General features: G+C 34.0%; 1 protein-coding gene and 1 long non-coding RNA gene across 6 annotated transcripts in view; one reads left to right on the top strand and one right to left on the bottom strand.

Annotated features, from left to right (window-relative positions):
- The window catches only part of LOC125776188 (uncharacterized), a 205,569-nt gene extending 199,013 nt beyond the window's left edge, over nt 1-6,556 (bottom strand). Inside the window, exon 1 of the long non-coding RNA XR_007421488.1 lies at nt 6,401-6,556. This is a non-coding gene — a long non-coding RNA (uncharacterized LOC125776188). The remainder of the gene's footprint in view (nt 1-6,400) is intronic.
- The window catches only part of LOC105229898 (neuropeptide CCHamide-2), a 30,630-nt gene that overhangs the window by 13,445 nt on the left and 5,034 nt on the right, over nt 1-12,151 (top strand). The window contains exons 1-2 of one of the 5 annotated variants that reach the window (XM_019991641.3): nt 2,594-2,662; nt 10,028-10,108. In XM_019991641.3, the coding sequence (XP_019847200.1) occupies nt 10,033-10,108 (76 nt within the window). In that variant the 5' untranslated portion in view covers nt 2,594-2,662; nt 10,028-10,032. Of the gene's footprint in view, nt 1-2,593; nt 3,174-10,027; nt 10,109-12,151 lie in introns of those variants that run through there. The other 4 variants (XM_011210391.4, XM_019991640.3, XM_019991639.3 and 1 more) reach the window with 4 other exon arrangements.

Genomic DNA, 12,151 nt, shown 5'->3' with positions numbered 1-12,151 from the left:
CTCTTTAATATGTCTGACTTGAGAGTGGTTAGTAGTGAGTACGAAACTATTTTTTTTTGTCATAGCGAGATAGGCAGACAGTAAACAAGACAAGAATGTGCCTGGACATTACCGTGGATAGAAACGTTTTTGTTGTTGTTGTCGTTCACGGCTTTGAGATCAATGTATTCTTAAAGAATGAGTACAATTAGCGCTGCCAACACACATATAAATCTACATATGTATATTGTAAATATGTGTAATACACCTTAATCCATCCAAGAACCATACAGACGGAAGCATAAACAAACGCGGCGTGTGACAATTCGAAACAAGGAGTGCAAATTTCTGAGTTTAAAATGTCGAACTTTGTTATTAATATTTAACAATCAATAATATTATGGTTCACAAGCACTCGAGCGAGCTAATATATATTTTCATATATGTACATATATGTTTGTATGTATGAATATGTATTTTTATATAAAAAATATTTTATTAATATTTTTTAAATTGGTTATGTACCAATTAAAGTGTTCACGTAGATGTATACAGAAACATATAAACTTACGTATATATATGTGTATGTAGGTGTCGGGTATGTATTAAATTAAGTTAAGCAGCCAATAGGAAGCCAGTTAGAGTGGTATATGGCAGCCCATTGGAGGGAATTCTTGCTATACTTGCCACTTTTTTGATTGCAATTGCTCTCATTTCAATTATGCACGCTACACACTGTTAGTTGTGGGCATTTATTTATGAAAATTTTAAATTTGACGGATTAATGATTTATGTATATATAGTAAATTAGAAAAATAAATTTACATTTGTGAGTTAGGCACAACTCAAGCACTAATAAAAAGGTCAAATACTGACCATTTTTTCTATAAGAAAGAAAAAGCAACCGAATTTCGTTCTTTCGAGCTTTATTAAACGTGTATTTGAATACATACAAATTTTGTATTGACCAATATTGGAAATCAACTTTTTGAAGAGGAGCTCGACAGGCGACGGTGATTCTAGGAAGTCTTGCTATCTGGACCAAAATAAAACCTTAATCTGAATGAGGCTTGCTAATAGTTGTGTATAAATTTTGAAAAAAGCAGCCTGAGAAAAAGGGTTTCACACGCCACCATTGTATCCCGGAAATTTAGGATTTGGTGTGGTGCCGGTGACGTCATTGGGCCGTATTTCTTCCGTGATGGTCAAGACCGGCTGGTTACTGTGAATGGGAATCGCTACCGCTCAAAGATAACAGAATATTTTTGGTCTGAATCGGATGATATGGACTTGGACAATATGTGGTTCCAACAGGACGGCGCCATAAGCCATACAGCGAATGTCACAATCATTTTATTGAAAACCAGCCAATTGGCCGCCTCAGTCTTTCGATTTGACGCCGTTAAACTATTTCCTGTGGAGCCACGTCAAGTCTATGATCTATACCAACAAGCTAGTAACGATTGATGAACTTCGTACGAATATCGACCGTGAAATTGCGGCCATCTGGACTTCTGTTCCCGTTATACAAGTATACAGGCAGTAGAAGATGCTAAATCAACTCAGCTCATCAAGTTGATTACTTATATTAGGTCTTAGCTTCCGCCGTTTTCCAATAGATGTCTCTAGGGTCAAGCGCTGGTCGATTAAATCGGTTTATATCGATCTTGGACATACATTAACATCAACAACAACAAAATATTTGTAGAGATCTGTTTGCATCCCAAACTTATTCTCAACTGAAAATGTCACTTTTTGAGCCGAAATATCGACATTTGCGGGAAATTTTCTTTTTTAAATTCCAAGAAAAGTGCGGCTGAGGACCCGTCCAGGCTTTACTGAGGCTGACACATACATAGATAATACTATTACTCTACTACAACCATCTATATGATTTCTATTAGATATTAAAAAAATATAGAAATTTTGTAAAGCAATTTGTGTTAGTTTAAAAAAAAAAATGGTTCATAAAGCATTTCGTGTTTTAAGCATTGCTCTTTGTGGGAATAAGGGAAACCACTTTGGGACCGTTTTTATACAATGAAGCCTTAAATTTACAAACAACAAAGGCGAAAGCAAAGTTGTAGACCTAAACATACATATAATGTATATATATATATATTAGACACATTTAAAGTTTTACGTGCTGCAGCTGAATGACGTAGCAACTCTATATCAGAAAGGGCAGGGCAATTTTTTCCACTATACTATGAATTAAATGATATTTTTGAAATCACAAAGTATACCTCTATACAAAAATCCAAAAATTTTATGAAATTCTGAACTGGTCTAACACCTTAAGTCGCCCCCCATTGACAAATAAAATTAAAAAGGTTCACTTTTTATAAAAAAAAATACATTCTGTTAGAAATAAATATTTGTTTTTTTTTAATAATTATTAGTTTTGGAACAGAATTGTCTACTCACTAAACATGTATGTAGTGTGCATACAGTGCCTCTCATACCGACGCCACAAATATAACATACATATGTACATATGTAGTACGTACATTAATAAAGCACCACATCTATATTTTTTGCATTACCCATATACACACATTCATGCAAATATATATATAAATAAGCAATTAAAAAATTTGTAGATTATACAGGTTAAGCGCCTTCACTTCCATCCGAGCTCAGCAATAAATAAGCTGACACTTCGTCGGGAGTTTTTGAAGATGTAAGTCACACAGTTGAACAGTCAAAGCGCTCTATCATAAATTAACGCGAATGGTGTGAACGTTTTCAAATTTATGCAGCGGTAATGATGATAACAGTGCTAAACTAGTGCTAACTTCTGACAAAATAGAACACGAAGTAAAAATTAATAATCAAAAATAATATTTTTAATAACAATAATAATAAATAAACAAACTGCTATACCGAAAATATAAAAATAATTTATTCTAAAAAACTAAGCATATAATTTTATTAGTGAAAGCCTAACTGTGATTACTGTGTACCTACTTTACAAAACAACGACTTATTTTCAAAGGAAAAATTATAATAAATTATACAATAAATTAATAAAAATAAAAGTAAAACATATATTTTTACAAACAAATTTATATGTATAAACATATATGTTGACTTAGTAGAGCTTAAGGAATATTCAGATTGTGAATTTTGCTTGACACGAGAAGGTCATTAGCTTATATAATCGCACTAAACGTATCGTGAAATTCTCGGAGGTGAGTGTTTTAAATAAAAGAAGAAAAAACTTTAACATCAGCTGCACCAAAGTTATAATACTCTTCACTGGTACATTTCAAATAATATAAAAGTGTATAAAAAGATATTTTTTTTTATTTGAATCGGTCAGTTTATACAACAGCTGCAGTGATACGATCTGAACGTTCGGAATTTGTAGCGTTGCTTTGGAGAATAGTGCGAAATTTCGGGAAGATCTCTTGTCAAATGCAAAAAATTAACATGGTTTTGGTCAATCAGTTTGTATAACAGCTATATGATTTCTAGAGTAGAAAATGAGGTGTGCACAATTTCAGAACGGTTTCTCAAAATCAGAGGGACTGTCCTTAATGTTTAAGTCGGTACACCTCAATAGTGCGTTGACATTTTTAAAATGGATAAAAACATCAAACATAGAATTTATCTAAAATTTTGTATTTCTAACCAAATACCGTTTGTGGAATCATTGCGAATGTAGGAAAAGGCTTACGGTGACGCAGTTTTATCAAAACCACAAGCCTTCGAGTGATACAAAGCCTTCAAAGATGGTCGAGAGATCGTTGAAGACCTGCCTCGTTCTGAACGATCTTCTATGTACCTCTTCAACTGACGAAAATATTAAAAATGTGAAGGATATGGTGACAAGAGAGCTTGATATCCCTCTCAAGTCGGTTCGAATTATTTTGGTAGAGATTTTGGGTATGAAACGCGTTCTTACTAGTCTTGTCAGGATAACGCTGAATTTTTTTTAAAAAGGGTACTGTAAAGGTCTCTTTGAATATGCTTTATCGTGCGAATTCCAATCCCACATTCATGGAGAGCATTAACTGCCGAATAGACTTTAATGCAAAGCAGTCAATATTCAATCGGAATGGAGGGAAAAACGAGTCGAAATCAAAAAACACACACCAAAGCCGCTCAAAAATCAAGCTGATGCTCATTGTTTTTCCCGATATTCGTGGTTTGGTGAATCATGGTTCCGAACGGACTGACGGTCAATAAGGAGTTTTATTTGGCCGTAGTGAGGCGTTTGCGTGAGAAAATCCGTCAAAACGGCCGGAATTCTGGAAAAACAATGCATGGATTTTACACGATGATAATACACCATCGCATGGAGCCACGATTGTGACCGAATTTAAAGGCAAAACGGCAATGAATAACAAAGATCAATCACCGTAGGCACCACATTTGGCTCTGTGTGATTTTTTCTGGTTCCTTAAACTGAAATCAGATGCGATGTTTCCTTCTGAATGCTACAAACATCATGAAAAACACAATATATCCTTTCCTGCATATAAATATATTGGTATTGTTAGAATACTTCAAAAAAATATATAAAATAGATAAAGTGAAAAAATAAAACAATCAGTTTTTTATTGTCCAAAACAATGATAGAATATTGTCATATTTGCTTATAAATTTACATTAATTAATAATAATATATAATATTAATTAATATGTTATACATTATGACCATTAAAGTATTTTAGGTATGAAATATTTGCTTTTTTTTAAAAGTCTTCTCAATAATTAATTTGTATTCAGAGATGATGACTGCATTCCTGCAACCAAAACAAAAAGTTCTTAAAAAAAAGTATGTGCAAATGATTTAAAAACTCTCAACTTAAGATGCTTAGAACCACTGCGAATCTTTTTACACAAAAAAAAAAACACATGCTTCGCTATCTTCCTCTCAAAAATTCTGCTTGTACTTTAAACTTTTCTTGCCACACATTAACTTCCGCCAACTCTAATTCAATAACAACCACCCCATGGTCATATTTAACGGTACATATTTTTATACTCTTACATAATTTAACGCCTGTGCAAACAAATACATATATACACTCATACATATGTATATAATTCTGCTTAATAACTCTTGTATAAGCCAGATGTTTTGCCTTCCCGCACATAAAATGCTAATGTGATTACGCTGTGTACTAGCAAGCATCAGTATATTTGTTTGTATGTACTATATGTGCTTAATAAAATGTTTTACTCCAATTATAATGCATTGATTGACACATTAAAATAACTTAGGCACTTATGCCTATTTAACCAATAAACTTTGCAGTTATAATATACTGCAAATAAAATATCACACTGACACACATATATGTACATATATAGATATGTATGAATATAGCTAATAATCGCTGATAAGAAGACGTGAACATAAATAAGCTTCGTAAACAAAAATAAACGCACGCTCCCCAAGCATGAAATGCAAACGTATGTACGTATATATATATGCATATGTATATATACATTAGGGTGTTCCCATCCTATCAGTTTTTGCTGGCAACCCACCACAAAAAAGATCATAAATTCCTTTAAAATTATAGCCACTTGAAATTATGCATCAATTGTACTGTACTCATATTGTACACCATGTCGTATGAGCAACATATAATGCTATGCAAGTGCTCAGTATAGTTGATGTACTATATAAAGGGTGATTTTTTTGAGGTTAGGATTTTCATGCATTAGTATTTGACAGATCACGTGGGATTTCAGACATGGTGTCAAAGAGAAAGATGCTCAGTATGCTTTGACATTTCATCATGAATAGACTTACTAACGAGCAACGCTTGCAAATCATTGAATTTTATTACCAAAATCAGTGTTCGGTTCGAAATGTGTTTATCGACAAATTTTGTTCAGTGATGAGGCTCATTTCTGGTTGAATGGCTACGTAAATAAGCAAAATTGCCGCATTTGGGGTGAAGAGCAACCAGAAGCCGTTCAAGAACTGCCCATGCATCCCGAAAAATGCACTGTTTGGTGTGGTTTGTACGCTGGTGGAATCATTGGACCGTATTTTTTCAAAGATGCTGTTGGACGCAACGTTACGGTGAATGGCGATCGCTATCGTTCGATGCTAACAAACTTTTTGTTGCCAAAAATGGAAGAACTGAACTTGGTTGACATGTGGTTTCAACAAGATGGCGCTACATGCCACACAGCTCGCGATTCTATGGCCATTTTGAGGGAAAACTTCGGACAACAATTCATCTCAAGAAATGGACCCGTAAGTTGGCCACCAAGATCATGCGATTTAACGCCTTTAGACTATTTTTTGTGGGGCTACGTCAAGTCTAAAGTCTACAGAAATAAGCCAGCAACTATTCCAGCTTTGGAAGACAACATTTCCGAAGAAATTCGGGCTATTCCGGCCGAAATGCTCGAAAAAGTTGCCCAAAATTGGACTTCCCGAATGGACCACCTAAGACGCAGCCGCGGTCAACATTTAAATGAAATTATCTTCAAAAAGTAAATGTCATGAACCAATCTAACGTTTCAAATAAAGAACCGATGAGATTTTGCAAATTTTATGCGTTTTTTAAAAAAAAGTTATCAAGCTCTTAAAAAATCACCCTTTACTATAAGTTGGACCCACTTGTTGCTACTGTAGCTTTAAAACAACATACCATAATATGTGTAATACGCTGATAGTACCGTTATATTTTCAGTATGCGGTGCGACAGACCTCTATTAAACATTTCTTAAGTGAAGTCACAAGAGAAAATTTGAAAATATTTTTCCTGTTTCATTTACCAAGTATTAAAATTATTTCAATTTTTCTGTAAAATTAGTGTTAAATGAGACTTCAGTGAAAGTTTGCAAAAATCAAATCAACTTTGGCGATAATGGACACCTTAATATATATATGTATATATATATATATGTATATATGTATTCGGGTATGATTTGGCAATAAGCACAATGTCAATTGCATATTTACACATGTATGTCACTTACATACATCCGCACGATTGCATAAACATAGCGCTTGCTGCTGTGACTATTAGCCAATTAAATGTTCACTATAATAGAAATTAAATAAATTTGAGATAACAAAATTATTAATTAAGTGAAAGGAAATGTTGTAAATTTGGTAATTTGTAAGGAATATATATGTTAAATGAAATTACATCACTTATTTTTTGAGATATTCGAATTTAAGTGAACGGAAGTAAACGGAGGAACTGACATCAGCTACACATAGTATTAATTGACTGATATATGAATCATTGAAATATGTGTAATGATGAACCAAGTTTTATTTGGCTGGGATGTTCATACCTAGACGATTTATACCTTCCAATCTTGGCGCATGCATAAAACCTTGAAGTTGTAAATAAATCACCAGATACTTGTATAATACACTTATGCCATTGATTTTCCGGTCTTCGAAACACTCTTCATCGACTAAAAACGATCCACTGAGCGCCAATTTCAGTTTGGAGAACAAGAAAAAATCGCAACGATCAAATCTGGTGAATATGGTGGTTAATCGGCGGTATTCATTGCGTTTTTGGCTTTAAAATCGATCACAATCGTAGCTGGATGCGAGATGGATCCAGGATCGTGTAAAATCCATGAATTGTTCTTCCACAATTCCAACCGTTTTCGACGGATATTCTCACGCAAATGCGACCAAAAAGAACTCCTTATTGACCGTCTGTCTCTCCGGAACTAATTAATTATGCACCAAGCCAGGAACATCAGAAAAAAAAAACAATCCGCTTCATTTTTGAGCGGCATTGGCGCGGTTTTTTTAGTTTCGGTTAGTTTTTTGGTTCGTTTGTTAACTTATTTGCACATCAAACTTATAAACTCATGTCTCATTGGCAGTTATAATGCTCTCCATGAATATGGGATCGGAATTCGCACGATCAAGAATATCCAAAGAGACCTGTTTATGGTACTCTTAAAAAATCAGCGTTGTAGGGACAAGTAGAGCAAGAACTTGTTTTATACCCAAAATATTGACCACAAGCATTCGAACAGACTCAGAAGAAATGTCGGGCACTTTTGCCATCTCTCTAACACTTCTATCTTTGCATTAGTATTTCAATTATCTCTCGTATATTAAACTAAACGATAACACACCTGTACTCGAATTCTGGAACTGATCCCTTTGGATGTTTATTACATCATCAACAATACGAAATTTATGGTTATTGTTTAGCGAGCCATAGCTCTTTTCGTATAATACATATACAGTACAAAGGCGTAGGAATGAACCTACCGTCAACTTGATTGAGACAGCTCACTTTATTAATGAAATACTCATATATACATAATATTTAAATCACTTTTTCCTCTTCTCATATTGACTACTTGTGAAAATTTAAGATAAAATTATTATTTTAAGGAGTTAGACAAAATATTTCACTTTGTTATAGAAAAAAATTATATTACAGGAAAATATTTCCACGTAAGTTAAAAATTTGTAAAAACTTTGCAGAAAAGCATACAAACAAATATCACATGACAATCCGGAACGTGCTACCTTGCAATTCTACTTTTAACCTTTAACTTTTTAATGGGTTATTGGACTAATACGGCCGAAGCAATCGCTTTTTACTCATTGATTTTTAATTAAATTAAAGTCGGAAAGGCTCATAAATATATTTAGGCAATATTACCATTATTTGAGGGTGATGAGAAAGTGGCTTCAGAAATAATCAATATTAAAGAAAGGTACCTATGACAACAACAACAGCATTTAACATACACAAATTTTTTATATTGACAATGTGCCATCATTCCACTCACGTTTTGGAGCTTAAGAAGTTTATGCGAACTTTGATGTGCTATGCCATTTTTGATTGCTTCGATTAACCTTTTGGTATGTACATCGGTATATGTTACTGTTCTATTATTTAATGCGTTAATCTCAAGACACAAAGAAAGGTTAAAGCCACTATTTGTTGGCCAGGTCGAATTTGTTGTGATTCATTTGTTTTTATTTTTGTTTGACCGAGCTTCTCCTTTCATGCTTGTTGGTCGATTTAATGACCTGCGACAAATGATGGGGTCTAAATGCTTTATGCCGATTTGGAATTTCTTATTGGTTTTACGCGAAATTTTTTGCTTGTAGCATTCATATGTTTAATGACGCATTTCCGCATTTCATTAGACAACTAAAGTAGAATTTGATTGAGAGCTAACGTTTCTACAATTGAACAAGTTTTGAAGGACATAACTAATGAGATCTTTAATAAACTCGAGGTTTACCTTTAAAAAAACACAGAAATTTCAAATTTATTTATTGAAGATTATCTCTATCAAATGTTCATCTTTGATTACGTCTCAAATGGTCTATCCATGGAGTCCAATTTTCAATGACTCGTTCGATAATTTTAGACTTTACATATCCCCACAGGAAAAGGTTTAGCAGTGTGATATCACACGATCTTGGTGGCCAATCGACCAACCAAAACGTGAAATTATCTGCTCACCGAAGTGTTCTCTCAAAAAATCCATTGATTGATGCGATGTATGGGAAGTGGTGCTGTCTTGTTGAAACCAAATGTCAACGAGATGACGAGATTCTATTACAGGCATCATTTCAGGTGCAATAACGGTCGCCATTAACGCTTATGTTCTCACCGGAATCATTCTTGAAGCAAAATGGGCCAAACAATTCTTGTTTTCTGAATAAATGGCAGTTCTTGAATCTCTTCAGGTTGCTCTTTGTCTATAATTCGGCAATTTTGCTTGTTTACACACCCATTGAGCTAAAACTGGGCGTCATCGCTGAACAAAATTAGGCTCGAAAACATGGATCTTTTTGAAACTTTTCAAGACCCCATAGAGAGAAGCGTTGTCGTCTGGGAAGGTCTAGCATATACTATACAAGTAATCTCAATAGTTGAATTACAAAGTGAAAACTAGTTAGATTTTTCATTTTTAGTTAAAAGAAGCAGCCATTTACTAACAAATGTAGCTACTAAAGTAAACAGCATAAATGTCAGAAAATGATTGCAATTAGTCTAATTATACTTAAAATATTATGATATTTTTAAATTATAACTAATTTACTTTATATTTTTTCTTTTAGTGACGATGACTTCTTCAGTATCCTTCCTGTTGTTGATGATCTGTGCGATCGTGTTGGCGGCACAACAAGGCCAAGCAAAGAGTAAGTCATAAAACTCGTAATTTAATGAGTTTATATACATATCAAAATATTATAACTAACTCAACTTAATTGGGAGCTCTGTGCGCTAAAGAACGTGTGTCCTACACAACGGTTTCTCATAAACACCTTAAAATACACAGCAACGTCTTTAAATGTACAGCTTAACCAGCTCGGCTGTGGTTTATATTAATTTGACACCTTCGCCGCCACCTCAAATGTACACTATGAATTGTGTACACAAAGAAATAAAATTAAATTCGTGTTTTGCAGACACTTAAATAAGAGCATTGTAACACAATTAGCCAAATTAATAGATAAAGCTACAGGTTGAAAGTCGAAATTTATACACTTTCTGCCAGCCGTCCACCTTGTGACGGCGTTCATTGCCTGCAAGATGACAATTTCAGTGATAATCGAGCAGCAGCATTGTTTATTCTTACAGCTTCACATTGAGTTAGCGAATGCGAAAGGTGGGGGAGGGTAGAATTGAAGCAATGCAACAACACGGGCGAGCAGGTGAACACGAGCTGTTCCTGCTGGAAGTGAATGTTGATTGTTTCTAGTTAAATACGTTGGGGCATAAGTGCAGTGATTTGGCAGCAAAACAAAACTATTAAATACAAACATACATTCGTACATATATATAGGTATGTACATATGTAAGTGCAATTGAAAACATATAGACAGTAAAATATTACAGGAACATTTATATTTGTATAATACATTTGAAGCAACATTTTTGAAGTGAGCAAAACAAAATTTCTTATCTTCGGAAATTCATTCGACATTTAAAGAGCTCGAATAAGAAGCAGAAGAGTTCGTAGCGCTTGAATTGCGTGCATAGGAACAGCGGTGCGCGCGTGCATATAAATAAGTTTATATAAGGATGGTAGGAACAGAACAGAAGGATGATGGGTACAATGATCAACTGTTAATTAGGAACATACTTTCACCAAATTTGCAACTTAAGTCCTTTGAAGATTAGTCTTTCTCAAGACACTAATAATTGAATTAAATGATTGTTTGGATAGCTTCCTTAGCTATTCGAGTTATAAATTATTCGAAACTGTCAAAAATAAATATAGGTTTATTAAAATGTGTGAAAATTGCACTACTGGGATTTTTTAGTCAATTTATATACTTATAAATTTACTTTACTCATTATATAATAATATTATCATTCTGGAGACACCTAAGGAGAATTATGAAGGGAACGAAACTTGACAATGTTCACAAAAATCAGTTCAAATACAATTTATAAAACAATGCCCATCTGAAGCTATATAATATTCCCAACTTTCTGGCATATTAAGGATTCCATCCTAAAATAGCGCGCAGCTTTCGCTTCAATTTGATGAATTGTTGGTAAATGGTTCCCCATTAATTGTTTCATTCTGTTTTAGAAGATTATAGTAACATAGTTGGCTGGTTTCATATACGATGTTTATACTCTCGAAACATATTGCTACCGAGTATAATAGTTTTGTTCTCCTAATGGTTGTACGTATCACCTAAAACTAATCGAGATAGGTGTAGGGTTATGTGTACATAAAAGATCAGAATTACGAAGCGAGTTGAAGTCCGGAGACTGTCTGTTTTTTCGTCCGTCCGTCCGTGCAAATTGTAACTTGAGTAAAAATTTAGATACCGTAATGAGATTTGATACATAGGTTCCTTGGCAGAAAAGTTCGTAGATGGGCGTAATCGGATCACTGTCAAGTTCTCAAAATGGCATTACACGAGCAAGGAGATCCTGTGGCTTGAACATCTGTAAAAAGTCGGTGTGGCCTCGCCCCTTATTAAGTTTAATAAATATATCTTCCAAACCAAGCTATATCACTCAAATTTATATAAAACAAATTTTTTAACCCTCATTGTGATAGTGTGAAAATAGGCGAAATCGGATGATACCCCTGATTACTAAAACTACTAAAAGTGCAATAAATAAATAAATAAATGCATCAGAGACATTAAATTTTACAATAGAGATGGTATAAGAAGGCTTTATAGGAGCCCTATGCCGCCCACATTTCGGTGAATATC

This window comes from Bactrocera dorsalis, chromosome 2 (genome assembly GCF_023373825.1).
Source record: "Bactrocera dorsalis isolate Fly_Bdor chromosome 2, ASM2337382v1, whole genome shotgun sequence".
Classification (NCBI taxonomy): Eukaryota; Metazoa; Arthropoda; class Insecta; order Diptera; family Tephritidae; genus Bactrocera; species Bactrocera dorsalis.
The sequence above is the reverse complement of the archived record's forward strand: the minus strand, read 5'-3'. Positions and strand labels throughout refer to the sequence as shown.